This window comes from Harpia harpyja, chromosome 3, assembly GCF_026419915.1.
Source record: "Harpia harpyja isolate bHarHar1 chromosome 3, bHarHar1 primary haplotype, whole genome shotgun sequence".
In the NCBI taxonomy this organism is placed as follows: Eukaryota; Metazoa; Chordata; class Aves; order Accipitriformes; family Accipitridae; genus Harpia; species Harpia harpyja.
Window position 1 is genome coordinate 6889757 of NC_068942.1, and position 17389 is coordinate 6907145.

Below are 17389 nucleotides of genomic sequence, written 5' to 3' on the forward strand. Positions count from 1 at the left end.
GTTGTACTAGATGGGGGATCCTTGGGGCCTTTACTGTAAGTCTCAACCAATTTGGGGATTATCTTAGATTCATGCTGCCTTCAGCTTCGCAACTTATTTGTTGCCGGGTGAGAAAAATAAAAGGAATTCTCAGTCTGTTTCTAGTAACATTTTCTAATGCATACACAGAGTCCCTGAGCTGTGAAACACAGCTGGGAGATGCTACCTATGATTCTTTGAGGGTAGGAGTCCACACAAAGAATGAGGAAGATTAACTGAAAAACAAGAAAATGGGAGTTTAGTGAAGTGTCAAAGAACACTTGGAAGATACCCGACTATTCAGATACAAAAATTGCAAAAATATTTGTCAGTCAGTCAGATGTTATGGACACAGATTCATGGGTGGATAAGCATTTTCTAATTTAGAGGAACTGGACTGAGATTTGTTTTGAATTTACTGTATCTCCTATTATGAGAAGTTGATGTAAAAGTTCACAGTAATAAACTCATTCTAAACTGACATTATTCTTCTGCATGTGATACTTCATATACTTAAAATATTCTAAAACTTAAACAATGATTTAAGATATAGTCTCATTAGCCAGAAGCATCCCTTTTTCATTAAATTACAAAGTACTGCAAATAAGGAAATTACAATTGTATATTTTGCAAACCCAAATCATATTAGTAGTACATCAAGTCACGTATTAACCCTACCATTATACCTATAAAAGCAAAGGAAAAAGCAAAGTATGCTTTAAACAGTGAGCACAAAAGAATAGCTGTGGTTGTCTATGTAACAAGATCACATAGCTCACTTTCTCTAATAAAGAATTGCTAACAGATATATCTGAGACGTATGTATTTTATATACTAATGTATGATGTTTGTTATTTTTGTCAATTAGCTTCAAGAGACACAAACTAATACAGAAATTTTGCAAAGGATTACATTCCTGCCCTGAAGAGCAAATGCAGTAATAGGAAGTGAGGTACATGCATGAGCACAAATAAGATTTTACATTAACCAGTTTGTACTATGGATTAAGAAAGAAGCTTATGTACAAAGTGATGTTAACCACAAATTTCAAATTTTAAAGGCAATGAAGTATGACTAATACAACATTTCTGAACAAAGAAGAATAACTACTGTTGATTAGACCAAGAAGAAAAGTGAACCTAATAGTGAGAAAACCCTGGATACAGATACGTATTTTTCCCCCACAAGATCCATACACTTTACATTGTTTTGCTCAACAGAATTTTATAAGTGTGAAAATATGTAATTATTTAATGAAACAAATAATAATATTTATATGTTTGCCTAACCTCAAAGCATGCATTTTATTAACTAAGGTTATTTGATAAAAGACAGCAGGTTATAAAGAGATGGCAAGAGATAGCTCTACAGATTAATTTAATTTTTTATAGATTTTGAAAGGCAGTTTCTTCTGCATCAGCTTTGCCACTACATAGTTTTAACTCATGCAATCCCAAGATGTGAACACGCAATCTGCTGAACCAAACATAGGCTCATACAAAGGCTCACTATATTTTAGCATGCATGGCAAATACTTGCAAAGCAAAGAACCATCTAAATTTACACAACAATACATTTACTATTTACAATGAAATCCTATAAAGATAAATGATCCTACAGAATCATTAATTTTAACACCATATTTGCACAACATAACAACAGAAAAATACCCCTTGCAAGAAGGCAACTATCTTTTCCATAAAACTAACTAAACAATGCCCTTTTTTGGATCTTTAATACAATAGGAAAAGCAGATTCTGGTAATTCGTAGAGGGCACTGAGATTAAAATATTGTTGGCTTACAAGGACAATGTTAAGAGCCTGTTTTTGCAATCAGTTGAGAGCATTTCCTTCCAATTGAAACAAGAATTGAAAATGGTTAGCACTTTTGAGAAGTAGCAAATTGATCTGAAAACGAACTATGACCCAGGTAATAATTCAACTTCCAAAGCTGTTTTTCTATTTACTTACCACCATTTTCATCTGCAGTCCCATCTAACTGAGGTATAGAGAGATTAGTTAGGAGCATATTGTTACCACTCCACTCCATTTCTTCCTCTGAAGATGAATCCTCTTCTGTTGAACTTCGATGCATACTTTTGCCAGCTGACCTAGAGAAAATGAAGGAACTAATTAATGCACAATAATTCTCTTAGAAAATACAAACAGCCACAGGGAACCTCAAAATCAAACGGGTGTCGTGCTATATGGTTGTATAATTTGGGGGAGTAAAGGGAAACAAACAAACAAAATTATTACATTTCTCATCGAGAAACTCAAAATATTATTCAATGTTACCATTTTAAAAGGCAACAGTGGTAGCCAACCATTTAAAAACTACAGACAAAACCAGCGTGATTCACTAGCTTAAGAAGTTAGAGAGAAGGCATTTAGATGCTTAATTTTATTTCAATTTTACTGAAATTTAATTTCATTGCTTCAAAGTGCTTGAAATTTGAAGACTAAACCAACTACGCAAAATTATTTTAGTTTAGCTCTTGTAAACATCTGGTTTTTTTTTTTTTTAAGGAGTCTTTACTGTATTATAACAGTTCTCTCTCAGCAGGCTTAACTAAAGCACAACCACCAAAACAACGTTTGTTTCCATCCCTCCTTGAACTTTCTGATATTGCTGTTAGTAAAAGTGGCTGAAGTATTAGCAAGTTAACTCTTTTACGCCGCCACTTTTACAGTCACAAATCTGCTGGGGAAAAAAAAAGTAATAAATCTACAAAGAAAAGCTGCTATGAATTTTTCATGTTTTTAAGGTGGCATGGCTTTATATGGGGGAAAAAAAAAAAGAAAAAAATATATAGAAAAACCTAAGCCCCAAACCCTCCAGTACATTAGAACTCTAGAAGCACTTAGGAATTTGATTTCTTCTTTAAAATAAAGTGCAAGATGGACATAATTGTTCATAGACATAAGCTATTCTGTGGCTACAAGAGAGAAATCCAGATAAATATTAAGGAACTGAGGTTTGGTGGGGTTTTTTCGTTTGTTTTGGTTTGTTTGTTTTTGTTTTTAAGATAATAATAATCTATCCTAGTAGCTTGATATATCAAAACATTATTGTGTAGTACCTTAAAAGGTATAAATACAAAGGTTTTGAAGTTACAGGAAGGAATTCCACAATAACCTAAACGCAGTCAACTTTTGAAGAACTCTTATCTGTGAAGTTTGACCACAGCATGAATTACATGTATCATAACACCACAGACATCTGAATGTGCTCAGCACTGAGCCAACTTAGATCTAGCCATGTTTATTAGTTCAGGAACAATAGGCTCAAATATGGCTATATAATTTCCAGACTACTCAAGTCTGGAAGCAGCATGACCTGGAAGAGAGACCTAACAAGCACAGCTAGGTACACAGTGGCCATGACCTAAGTGAGCTTAGTTCTCTCTCTTCTATGTTTCCAAAACATGGAAAAGTACAGTTCAAAGACATTCAGCTCTATATGCAAATGAATACCAAAACTGGGGAGAGCAATCAATACTCTGGAGAGTAGGGCTGCTATTCTGAGAGATCTCAATAGGCTGGGGAATGAGCTGACAGGAACCTCATTGACTTCAAAGAAGACAAATCCAATGTCCCACAAATGGGATGAAATAACCCCATGCACCGCTACAGACAGGGAGAGAGCTGGCTAGGAAGTGGCTTTGCAGAAAAGGATACAAAAGCCCTGGTGGACAACTAGTTTAATCTGAGAGCGTGCAGTGTGCCTTTGTAGCAAAGAACGCCAGTTGCATCTTGGGCTGTGACTGCCAGACTGTAGCCAATTTCAGTAGTTTTGAGGCTGCATCTAGAGTATTGTGCTCAGTTTTGGGCATGCCACTACAAGACAGACACTGACAAACTGGAGCAAATCCAGCTGAGGAGCACCAGGGTGACTAGGGGCTGGAGCACATGATGTATCGGGACAGGCTAAGGGAACAGGATTTATTAATCCTTGAGAAAAAAACCAAGATAAGATCTTGCTGCACTTGTCAAGTATCCAATGAGCGGGTAGAGAGAAGATGAAACCAGATTCAGAAGTGTGCGGTGATATGAAAAGGGCAATGGGCACAGGACTGCCTCAGGGAATGTTACGTACAAGGAAAACATTCTTCATTACGAGGGTGTTCGAACACTGGAACATGTTGCCCATATAGGCTATGCAGTCTCTGGAGATACTCAAACCTTGACCAGACAAGGCCCTGAGCAACTGATCTAACCAAAGCTGCTTTGACCAGGGCACTGGACTACATAGCATTTAGATGCTTCTTCCAAAGTGAATTATGCTATAATCCTGCGCATGAAGCAGATCCTTGTCAACTTCAGAAAACCCAGTCAGGCTGGAGACAACTTCTGCAGATAATAACTTATATCTCTCTGCATTCAAGCCCATCAGTTTAGATTCCAGGAAAATTTGTATTGATGTGCTTTTTTCTCCAGTTAAGCACAAATCAAACCCAAGCCATTTAATTCACTCAGTAGGATGCTGTTACTCCTCATTATCTCAACGTATTTTTTGAGACAATGGAAGATTGGTGAACACCAAATATAAGAGAAAGTGATAGTATGAATAGGGTAGGATGCATTAGGAAGCAGTACAGATAGAATGAACTTCAGCAGAATAAGGTTGGATCCGTCGTCAGACTCAAACTGGCTCTTTATGCATGAGCAGAATCACGCAGCGGGCAGAGATACCCATGTCCACGCTCTCTTCTGAAGTCAGTCCAAATTCTACATAGATCACACTGAAACAAAGCTTGTAATTCCCTCTGAACATGAGCTGACTCCCCGTGGAGGCACCTGGTATGTACATTCTTCCTAGTGCTTTCTGTCTGGGATTAAGATGTAGGCATGTATGAGCAAGTTATTCATGAGCCAGCTCATCAAGTCTGATGCGTTTTTAAATAGGATTCTTTACTGCATAAAAGCAGTTAATTGCTTCAGGATCCTACTTGACTCCGGAAGTTGTACAATCATGCCCATACAGACCTGAGCCTGAGCTAATAAATTCTGCAAGATACAGGCTGGTTTTACACACAAACTACCACTAAAGTGAAGATTAACGTTAAGTGTTTTAGATGGAAATCCCAATTTTTCAGACTACTGTGAGGGGAAAAAAACCCAAAGAAAATCAAAGGTCAGATAGGAAAAGTAGGTTTAGAGATTAATTATCTCTAGAACTAGGAAACTAATGATCTGATATTGTTACAACTTTTCTGTATGTCTTCAGGAAAGAAAAGATTAAATATTTCCATGCCTCTCTTGCTCTCTGAATCATAGTATAATTATGATTTCTGATGTAAAAACCCCAAATATCGAAATATTATGACTGTGAAGTCTCTCATCTTTCAAATAGAATTATAAATACCAGCAGGTCTGCCCAAAGCTGGGGTGAAGAGAAACTGGATATAGCTTCTTTCAACACCTGTCAGTGCAGACTGTACAAAAGGTCATTACAACCTGAGAAGGTGTTCCAAGAATCTTGGCCTTAAAAATATTCAAGCTGCTGACCTTTAGCAGTCCAGCAGAGTGAGCAACATTCATGTTTTGATTTAAGCTTTGAGCATGGAAACAAATGGGTGTTTTTCTCAGGCTTCTGGGTCAGTCTTTACAAGAATACTTCTTAAATATTCACTTCAGTAAAAGTTACAGGCACATGAGATTCACAAGATACACTTTAACATTTGTACTACATCCAAGGTGTGACCTCTAAAATGAGATAAGAACTAAAGTTTTTTATATTTGGACTTGCAGGACAAAAAACTTAATTTTTCCTCAAATAGCAAACTAGAAGCTTAGGTCTAGCCAAACCTAAACATTTAATCTTTATTTCAGTGTAAAACTGATAATTCACAGCATCATCTGAACAACTGCATTCTATCTGAAGATCTGCATAGATTTTTCCAATGTTGTCAACAGAGACCTCTCTACAGCTCACTGGGCTCATAGCACACTTGAAAACAGGGTGGGAGGGAGGAACGATCTGGCAGAAAAGAACATATTAAGAAAAGAAAATCACATACATACCTTCTTTTTGGCCCAGGCTCTTCAGTGCTACTGTCCCACCTTTGGGACATTAACAAGCTAAGTTCCATTTCTTCTTTCTCACACTGTGGCTCATTTTCTTCATCATCACTGTTCTGAGAATTTCGACAGCTTCCGAGAGAACGGTGGTGAGAGAGTGTTTTGTGATGTCCCATCTGATATCCATCATTTTCCAATCCAGCCAACAGATCAATCATGGCCTCATCAGCACTACTGTCCACTGCAGAAAAAGCCCATACAAGTAGAATCTGTATTTTGTTTTACTTGTAAATGACTAGTTATAATCTACCAGTAAAAAACAAAACCAAAGAAACAAAACCAAAAAACCCCTCAACATTTTAAAATCTACTAGTTCATTACTGTCTAAAGCAAGGCAGGCTACAGAAACAAAGCTCTTTTCATATCTTATTTTATGATTTGTTATCTTTTCTAGGTCTTTATCTAGAATCTTGACAACCTTCTTTTTTTATTTCTGCCCTCCTCTTCTGATTGTAGTAGATTTAGTGGAAGCAGTTCTCTCTCTCCACCCTCCTATTACCTCCTCACATTCAGTAAAGCCTCACTCTCCCCTTTTATTTCAGCATGAGTGCCAGCTTCTGAAGCATCACTGCCTTCTCTTGCTCTCACCATTTCAATGGCTGCATTAACTTTGTTGGGCACTTCTCTCTGTATCACTTGGAAGACTTTCAATCACTGCATCTCATGAAAAGTGATGCTGATTTTGACCAACTACTTCTTTCCTTCTGTCCTTTACTATAATGCTTAACTTCATCTCCCTCTTCTTTTCACTATAACATGTTCTCTTCCTGGGCTCCTCTAAACACTGAAAATTTACCTGCTTTCACTCCTCCCTTAAATTTTATTTTTTATTTTCCTTTATTTGACCCGAGCTTAAACTAACTCATGCACTTGCCTTCTCATTCTTTATTTTTATTTCTTAAACATCCTTCCAAGTCACAATTTTTTCTCACTCTCCTCCTGCTTACCTTTCATCTGACCTCATAACCAATTTATGATCTCCAGTCTACCAGGCATCTTTGTTACTTCTCTCTCCTCCTCCTCTGGCTGAAGAACTACAATCTCTACTTTCCTTCCTCAGGAAATATCATATGATTTACAATGATCCTGAGAATCATATAAAATAGGTCTCAACATTGGTGAGGAAGGCATTTTCTACACTTTACAAAGGCTTCACAAGACACCATGCAACCATTCAGAATGGAAACCATCCCCTTTGCCAGAGTTCTGAATTAACCCACTTTCAGTTGTATTTTCTGTTCTTGGGTCTTTTGCCCTTTGTGAGGTCCATGATTAAACTCCATCCTTTACTTCCCATTAATATAAACCTTGTTGTGTACTTCACAGCAGCAGTAGAAGTAGTGCGCTTCACAGCCCCTGTGATGCCAGGACTGTACAAAGGCACAGTAAAGACTAGTCCATGCTATGAAAGAGCATAAGAGACCCAAAGATGCAGCATGTTACTCATGGCCACACAAGACACCAGCAATTAGTAGCCCCATGATAAGAAAAGAAGAGGGGACAGGGGAGACAGGGAGGAGAGGGGGGATGGGGGGGGGGAGAAAAAGTCAAAGTCCCCATTTGATTCCCTAGCGACTGGAAAAAACAGACCATTTCAATACTCCTATTTGGTTAAGCAATTCAAATGCATAGTCATAAGACGTACCCTATATATTATTTTAGCCACTTCTCATCCTCTCAGTACAACCTTCTCACTCCAAAAAAAAAGATAAATCAATGTTCATGTTTGCCAGCTCCCACATAACTTCTTTACTTAATTCTCTTGATAAATCTAAATCCTTGCCTATAAAACTTCCATAACCAAAATCTTGCCTACTTTCTGAAAAATAAAACAGCACCAAAAAAATACTTTTAATCTCACTCCATCCACTCCTCCCTTCTTTGCAAGAAAAGACTATATTGTTGTATATTGTATTATGCATAGACATATATTGTTGCCCATATTGTTTCTTGTTGCCCATGCACATATTCACACCATATGTATCAAAAGCACTGGAGGCTGTGGGTTTTAGATATTCCCCCCCGACCTCCACACCTTGTAGTATCAACTTTAGTGCATATTAACATTATACCTCATGTTTACATAAGAATGTATATATATGAGATAGCATAAACTATGTGCTTTTCATCTCCTCTAGAGTATTTGAACTATTTCTACCTGAAGTAGCTTTTCATACAAGCTCCTTTGTTGTGTTATTGTTGTTTCCCCCTCATGCCATTCACATTTGTTTGCTGTCATGGTTTTTCTCCCCCTCTTTAATGTTTTACTTCTTGTTTCTTTGCCTTCAACCATTCTTTTGTATCCATAAATTTTGGGAAATGCTCTGCTGCAATTTGCCTCTCATTATCAGCCTACTATCCCCCAGTATCTCCAGACAGCTGAGCTTCTAAAGATAGCCAATGAGCATGCTCCCTACCATAACTATATGAAAGATGCAGTAACTGCAAGAATATCATGGATATATATCAAAATCCTCTTTATTCTGATAGTTTTAGTCCTATAACCCTAGCAGCATAAGGAAGAGCAATACCCATAAGAGATTGCATTGAGCTGATGTGGCAAGAGGACAGGCTTAGTGAACCAGTAAAGCATAGTAGCCTCTACAAATACACTGTCCTGGTGACATTTTAAGAAAATATAAGGTGTTTTTTTGGTGGCAGTGGTGGTAGGGGGGGTGTGTGTGAAGTCTCAATCTGCTTGACAAACTCCCTAAGGTAAACTATCTTTCTTTTGTGACTGGTAATGTAAATGAACACAACAAAGACTGTGGAACAATAAAATAACCTGGAAGAAAAGACATTCCAGTTATACTCACTAAAAACTGTAGTCTGACTCAGTCTTTGAGACAAAGGCTGAAAGCTCTGACTATTCTCCACAATGTTTAAAATTGCTTCTTCATTAATAAGTGCTTCCTCTTCTTTAACAGTATGCATCCTACTGGATTCTTTAGAAGAAAAACAAAAAGAGAAAGGATAAAACTTCAAAGAGTCACAGACATCAATACATTATGAAAGCAAGCCACTTTAAAATGGATTTTACTATTCAAGTATGTTTCCATTATTTGGTATCGCAATTTTAGAAGGCTTACTCTAACAATGATGAAAATAAAAGCAAAACTACTCTTCATTTTTTCATAACTGACAATCAGATCTTCCTCGGCTTACTTCCGCTAATAGTATAAAGAGCCAAAGCATGTCATAGATTTATGCCTAAACAATTATGCTATTAAAAATACTCACCTTTGTTCATCTTTTTATCTTTATGCACTTCTACCATATTAGCTGGCGTACACTGAAAGGCTTCAGGAGAAAGTACCTCAGAATGTAGTGTTAGCTGAGCAGAGAACTCCTCTGATCCATTACTGTAGTCCACTGATCCTGACAACGTTCTAGTTAATTGAAAACCAATTTTTAAACGCATATTTAAGGTTTGCATGGAATACTATACTTTATGGCAAATGGCTAAACACTTACACAGAGAAGTCATTTTGCTTGAGGATTTCTTTAAGTCTCTTCTGAAAAAATTTTTCACTCTCTGTTGCTGGCATAAATCCACGGTCTTTAAAATTTGAAAAATATTTGTTATTCAGTTTTACTTTGACCTCTCAACACAGAGAGCAGCTAAAATTACTAATTCTATTAGGAAACGGCTCAAAGTTGAAGTGTCCACTAATTTTAAATGCCAAATTTGCGGGCTGATTTTTCAAGTATATTTAAACACTTTAAAATACTACACATACTCCCATTGATCTCATTTGCAACTGTGAGTATCAAGAGCCTTTACAAATCATGTTTCAATTACACCAACGTGAACATGCAGGAAAAGAACAATCAGTGAACAATTTTGAAAAGTCTGGTTTATGCAGCCTCAATAATATTACACAGAAACACAGGAAAAAAACACAGTCAGAAAGCAGTCTGCCTTAGCCAGGAACCTGCCTCTTTTCTTCTTGCAATCCTCTGGCTTACTTGCCAAATATCATTCATATTTTAAACAAAACATGGCCTAGGTTCTGCAGAGAATAGCTCTGTTCATTATGCAATTAATTTGCAGAGCATGGTCTTCCCTGTGCAATGAATTTTACATAGAAATACAGGGATTTGTCCACCCTTTTAGAATGTTTGTCTAATATCACCTTAGCTCTAATTCCACAGAAATTCAAAGGAACTGCCCTTGTGCATGAACTACCATGGAAAGCTTCAGGATAAGAGATTTAATTTTGCCAGTATTTAAACATTTAAATGTTTTCCATCATAAAGCATGCAATCTTAACTGTCATTATCACTCATTCTGCCTAGAATGCTTTGCAGCTAGCTGAATCATGAAGTTTTCAGGCAGGGTTATATATCTTGCTTTTAAAATTAGAATACACATACTGGGCAATCAGTAAGCTTGGAACTGAAAAAACAGTACATCTAAAAAGCCCTCAAACTTGATACACTGATTTAAATTCTATCTCCTGCTTGCTTCTCATTCAAAGTTTTCAATAAACAGCTACACAATTTTATTTTTTTTTACCTTGTGACTCAGGTGGCTTAATCTGAGAAGATTCACATTTCTGTCTCCGTCGCTGCTTTTCGTCTTCCCATATAGCTTGCAAACCAGGGTTCCTGCCAATCTGGGCTGAAATACACAATAATACATGAAGGGAAGTCCGTCAATGTGACGAAGCATTCTTCCCCTCAAATTAGATTCTGACACTCTTCTTCATCTCTTTTGTCATTCTAACCTGTTATTTTTTTAATTGCAATTCTGGCCTTACTCTAGGATTCAGTGTTATGTAGAAGTTAAGGTGTAACTTCATTTATTTTCTAGATCTCCTATTTGTTATCTATAACTTTGGCTTTTGCTGGTCTTCCCACCAAGTATGTGTGTGTATGTATGTACATACACATGCATACTTCATGTTGATATTTCACTTATTCTCCTTATAGGTCTGATATTTTTGTTAATGCGTAACAGAAGGTATCTTTCTATTGCTCTGCCAACAGGCTATTCTTATAACCTGTTTTCTTTCAGAGTTCATTCAATTTTTTTTTTTTTTTTAACTTTATAAATTTGTAGATCGACAGTTCACTAACACTGAAATCTGAATTGTGGCTTAACTAAGCTGAGCCTTAAAAAAAGATGACAATATAGTTCCTGTCATAAAACATTTTACATATGGAAAAGTTATTAACACTTCACCTTCAATATCCAGTTGATTTAAAATGTCAGCAGCTACTGCATCCACCTCCAATTCACAGGTACTTTGTGGCTCAACACCTTTCAACATTAAAGAGCTGTGACAACATAAATACCACAGAGGTTAATTTTATCAATATGTTGATTTTGAAACATGCATCATCACTGTTTTCTAACTGGACTAACATCTAAAATATTTCAGGGGGAATGAAGGCGAGTACCTGAATACAGAATTACCAGTTCTCATCCTCACCTGCAAGTCCTTAAATTAATGGTCATATTCAAGTCTAATTAGATGAGAAATTTGTACCTTCAACTTAGACGGATTAGCTTTTTCTTTCGTGGGGAGGAGAGAAAGAAGTGGTAAACAACTCTAAATACTACAGCAATTACAATAATGTTCTCCTCAAATACAAGATGAAATGTTCTACAGAACTCTCAGCCAATAGAACCACCTGCATTTGCATGATCTTGCACCCAGAAAACATAGTGGCAAGAATTTTTCTCTCTCATTCACAGTTCAGAGCAATGCAAAACAGTTTCACATTTCCAACTAAGGGAAATGAAGCAAAAAATGTTTTATTTTTCAGATTTTTTTATTTATTTAGGGGGCTTAGGGGTAGCCTGGTGAATATAAACAGAGTATTAGCACCCCAAACATGAGCAGAACTAAGGATAATTGGCTTGGTAAAGACTTAAAATACTACAAACAGATTCAAGCTTATTGTATAATGATATGATCATCTTCCTGCCATGCCTTTCAGATCTGCTAAGGTCAGTGGCCTTCCACCTGTTGCTGTCAGTGAACTAATTTTAAGGAGTCCATGGAGGAAGCTAGGAAAAAGAAACCTTCTCCCAGGTTTATGTGGAAGCCTGTTTACCTTTGAAAATTTTTAGGGAAACACAGAAACCCTCCCCAAAGCTCCCCATGGTTAAAACAATGCTATTCTTCAGGACCGTTTGTCTAGGTTAATTAACTGGTGACTTACAACATCTACTTGTATTCCTACATTCCCTGACATACACACAGCTTCAAAAATCTCAGCATGGAATATAATTCATTAATATTTTCAATGCTCTCTATAAGCTTTGAATAGAAGTCACTATAGTGCAAGGAGGTAGTAGCTAATGTAATTAAAAGCTGGATATCCCTGACATCTTCTTTGAAAATTAAGTATTTAACTATCTAGAAAAATGAAATCTGAAAGAAATGTAAAATTAAACTGCTTCACTTATGTTGCGGACGACACCAAGCTGACTGTTGCAGTTGACATGCAAGGTCCTGCACCTGGGTCAGGGCAACCCCTGGTACCCATACAGGCTGGGGGATGAAGGGATTGAGAGCAGCCCTGCAGAGAAGGACTTGGGGGTACTGGTGGATGAAAAGCTAGACATGAGCCACAGAGCTCACAGCCCAGACTGCCAACTGTACCCTGGGCTGCATCAAAACAAGTGTGACCAGCAGGTCGAGGGGGGTGATTCTGCCCCTCTGCTCCACTCTGGTGAGAACCCACCTGCAGTACTGTGTTCACCTCTGGGGTCCTCAGCACAGGAAAGATATGGACGTGTTGGAGTGGGTCCAGAGGAGGGCCACAAAATTACCAGAGGGATAGAACACCTCTCCTATGAGGAAAGGCTGAGAGAGCTGGGGTTGTTCTGCCTGAAGAGATGGCTCTGGGGAGACCTTATTGCAGCCTTTCAATACTTGAAGGAGGCTTATAAGAAAGATGGGGACAAACATTTTAGTAGGGCCTGAAGCGATAGGACAAGGTGTAATGGTTTTAAACTAAAAGAGGATAGATTTAGACTAGATATAACGAAGAAATTTTTTTACGAGGGTGGTGAAACACTGGAACAGGTTGCCCAGAGAGGTGGTAGATGCCCCATCCCTGGAAACACTCAAGATCAGGTTGGATGGGGCTCTGAGCAACCTGATCTAGTTGAAGATGTCCCTGCTCATTGCAGGGGGAGTTGGACTAGATGACCTTTAAAGGTCCCTTCCAACCCAAACTGTTCTATGTAAGAGCAAAAATCTAATGACTTCTCAGAAAACGTCAGAGAACTCAACCACAAAAATATTTTGAGTTTCTAAAAGGCTTCAGGGTACCATATTCACTATCAAGAGATAAGATACCATGCCAAGAAAAAACCCCAAACTGACCCCTTCATCACATTCCCAATCTGTAGTATTCTAGAAAAGAAAAATATTTACTTCTAAACTCCTTTTGCAGAGGCCTATGGTACAGACCATCAGCAAACTATAAACTACATGAAGTTAGGACTGAAGCTAGTTCAGACACATGCTCTTCCTTAAGAGGGTCATCTAGGGGCAAAGCATGTAGATTTGCTCAATAGAGAGCTAACTAAAACTGCTAGGATGCCTCCTGCAAGAAAGCGCCAAAATATTTTTCCTGACTTTGAAGCAGCAGAAGACCAAGAGGTTCTCTCAAATGCACTGCAGCAATTAAATTGGTTTAAACAGCCCGAACCCAAACTTAAAGGGCTGCTTTCATGGCAGCTTCAGTGGTCTACTGCTTTACCATCACACCAGAACTCCTGACATACTTAGCCCACGTGAAGAGTCCACACTGTAAGTGAAGTACAGAACAAAGGAGTACTTCTAAACAGGTGCAACATTTCTCCTGTCTCACTTCCTCCTGGCCCTCAGCTTTCCTTGCTTCCCCCAAAAGAACAACCCTTTCCTCCACAAACTGAGGTCCTAGTGCCCAAAGGGCAAAGGCTGAGGTATGTTCAAAACAAGAAAGGGTGTGGGGACAGGGACACACAACACAACAAATTAAGAGGGCTACTTATCTGAAGGGATATCACAATGTGAGTTTTTATTGACTGCTGCCCAGTTCTGTCAGTAGAATGGAGTTCTGAAGTGTATCAATGTACCATATGACTTAGTTTAAGATACCAAACCCATTCATTCGTGATTACAAAAGCAAGAATTATTAGGTCCACAATAGTGCATCAACTTCATAAAGATTAAGAAAGGCACTGGCAAACAAATACTTTGCTTCGTAAGACTGTTAAGTGGCAGTATCATGCACAGAGAAAACCGACATTGTTAGGCTATAACTATTTCATTACGCCTGTATCTATTTGTCCACCTATGAAGAAATAATGTCAGTCAATTAAAATACCAACTGCATTTTGCATAATGCAGAAATAGCTTCCTGCATTGTTAGAGAGAACACCAAAACCTTACAAGGAAATCAGAAAATTATTTTTACCATAAAAGAATGAAGTTCTGGAAAAATGCACTTTTTTTTTTTTTTTTTTTTTTTTTTAAATCTCCAGTGGAGATAGAAAACCCCAGTAAACTTACAGCTTGTTAGCTTAACTGTTTAGGCAAAGAACTGGACAAGATGGAAATAAACAGTGTTAGAAGCGTGAGCAGAAATTAAACCAGTCCTAGAATATCTATTTACCTGCACTTACAAGGGAAAAGACAGAGAGGACTGAAAGGAGATCTAGTTATTTGGTCATTGACTCTTTCTATATATCACAGTAATACAAAGTTCAATTTGTATTACTAGTTCAATTGCTCAGCTGATGCGTAACTTGATTCTGGGGTAAGAAAGAAATATTCTCCTATGAAAGGCTGATAGGGTTTACTGTGATAACCCCAACCTCTCTACAGCAGACTCAGCTTTCAAGAATCATCTCTGCTCTCCTCCTGTATCACATTATAATAGTGGAATTTTTATTGGAAAGTAAAATCCTGTGTTATACATAATATGAAACTGAGAAACAAAACAGAAATCTCAGCAATTGGATTTTTAATGGAGTGAGGGATAAGAAAAAAGGAATAGGCATCCTGAAAATCAATTTTAGAAACTGCCTGACACTTAACATTTTGAAAGCATATAGTTTAAAAGCAGAGAAAACAAAGTTTCCAGAGTAATTTCTTGGCAGCCATACTTTTAAAATTTGTGATGTCACATTTTGTGGCTGCATTAATTCAGTAAATGTATTTTTCACTCTGTATGTAAATGTATGTTTCACTCGGTCACAGCAAAAGAAGGCAGAGCAGGATATTTCTTTATTCTAAACATCCGAAAGTAGTCTGGCAGAAGTTGTGAAGCACTTATGTAGAATTCATTAACAACTGTAAGATGCTGTGCATTAATATATGATTACTAATCCTCAAGTCAGCAGTACTGTTTTGGAGTTATTGTGAGAATTAAGAGAGCAGATCATAGAACTCCTAAACCAGAGCAGCTCAGCCTTTTAGCAGAAGTAGACTGCCCATGCCGTAATGCACACTTAAAGGACAATTCATTGTCATTACTTCCCTCCCTTCCCAGTCATGCCATCAGCTGAGAAACAAGTCCATAATATGATCAAAATGCATACTTTTCATGTCACTCACTTTAGGTGCACGTGTTCATCAAAGCATTCAAACAGAGCCTGCCTGCACGGCGGGCGACAGGAACTGCAGGCAAGCTGAGACTTGCATTTTGATCACATAATAAGAAAGAACTGTAAGATCACTGGGAAACAAGAATGAGGGAGGAGACCACAAAAATTTTGTCTGCTCCCTTCATGAAAGCCAAGTGTTTCTGGGAACAAATGAAAAGGTACCACAATACACAATGGTCATTTATATCAGAAGAGTTTCTGATTTTAATACTTTCCTTTGCTAAATGGCACATGTAAATGACCAGAAATCTGGTCAAGATCTGCCCTTGACTTGTTTGGTAGATACAACAGCAAAACTCTTGAGCTTTCTACTTTCACTGATTTCCCCTTTAAAAAGAATACAATTAAAAAAAAGGGGGGGGGACTGGAAGAGAGAAAAAAAGAAAATTCTTGAAAAGTTTAAGACAAGATACATTTTTAGTGTTAGTAACCTATTTCTGAAGAGTTTGTTTGATGACTAAAACCATTAAACTGAAACATTTGCCTTTCCTCCGACAAAAAGACAGCTTTCCATTCTTTTCCCTTTAACTAGTTAGGACATTTTGTAAAAAAACAAACACATTTTGGTTTTCCACATCCCCATCAAGAGTGTGGCCAGTGATCTGTCTTGAGAACTGATCAATACCACAGACAGAATTGGCCAAGAGCTTTCCAAATAATCAGATTTCTTATTTATAAGGGATTCTAATATGGATTTATCCTATATAAATAACACTAAAGTCAACATTTCTGAATTCAAAACAAACTGGTAGTTGTCATGTAACTTAAGTCTTTTTCCATAATAGTATTAATTTGAAGCATGTCCTTTGTCTGTAACTCAGCAAGATTCAAACGATTTGGGCAATTAGAAGCAGAAAAGCTCATTTTGCCCAAGCTCTAAATCAAACAGATGTAAGCAGTCTTTCTGTCAAAAACGACAGTATTCCAATTAACATGGCATACTATTCAAATTAAAAACACTGAGCTAACAAGAGCCCTTTTTTGAAACAATTTAGGATTTATCACCATAATTCTCATTAACATTTTCAGGATTAAGGCAGGGCTGGCAGTCAAAACTGCACGATCCAAAGACTGATGTGGAGGCCAGTAGAGACAACTGACATGTACAGTAAGATTTTCATAAGACCTGAAAAATGTCTTCTCAATACAACCAGGTCATTAACTTGGCATTTACATCCTTGTCAAGGTGAGTAGCTAGACACTTGCACTAGCAGAAGCGAGGGCAGTAGCACTACAAGCTTCTGCAACATCTAGGTAAGCCACAAAGGGCACGGAGCCATTTGTTCCCACTTTAGGAAAAACCTCAAAGGGCATATGAAAGCAGAGCAGCTTTAACTGGCCCTTCTAACATTTTAATTTACTCTGATTAAAACAAAATGTCAGGGGGAGAGGGAGGAGTACAAACTGTCCTGAAGTACAGTTATTTAACATGATTACGTGCTGCTTTGAGAACTATTTCATCTGAGTACTGCCAATAGCTTGGTAAGCTGTTAGGTTTGCTGGTTTTGCTTACCTAAGACATGCACAACACATCAGGAAAATACATGAAGCAACACTATCTCCCACTCTCCCAGATCAAGCCACATTTCTGAGCAGCTACAGTGCTGCAGTTAGCAGGTGAGAAGACAGCATGAAGAAGCCAGAACATGTCCGGTCTTCTAGCTATAGTTA

The 17389-nt window shown here is 37.7% G+C and overlaps 1 protein-coding gene across 2 annotated transcripts in view; it reads right to left on the reverse strand.

Annotated features, from left to right (window-relative positions):
- REV3L (REV3 like, DNA directed polymerase zeta catalytic subunit) overlaps window positions 1–17389 on the reverse strand; it is a 127254-nt gene that overhangs the window by 45995 nt on the left and 63870 nt on the right. The window contains exons 6-12 of one of the 2 annotated variants that reach the window (XM_052781272.1): window positions 11291–11385; window positions 10622–10726; window positions 9577–9661; window positions 9343–9491; window positions 8919–9047; window positions 6046–6283; window positions 1990–2129 (exon numbers count right to left, since the gene is read on the reverse strand). In XM_052781272.1, the coding sequence (XP_052637232.1) occupies window positions 1990–2129; window positions 6046–6283; window positions 8919–9047; window positions 9343–9491; window positions 9577–9661; window positions 10622–10726; window positions 11291–11385 (941 nt within the window). Of the gene's footprint in view, window positions 1–1989; window positions 2130–6045; window positions 6284–7049; window positions 7206–8918; window positions 9048–9342; window positions 9492–9576; window positions 9662–10621; window positions 10727–11290; window positions 11386–17389 lie in introns of those variants that run through there. The other variant, XM_052781273.1, reaches the window with a different exon arrangement.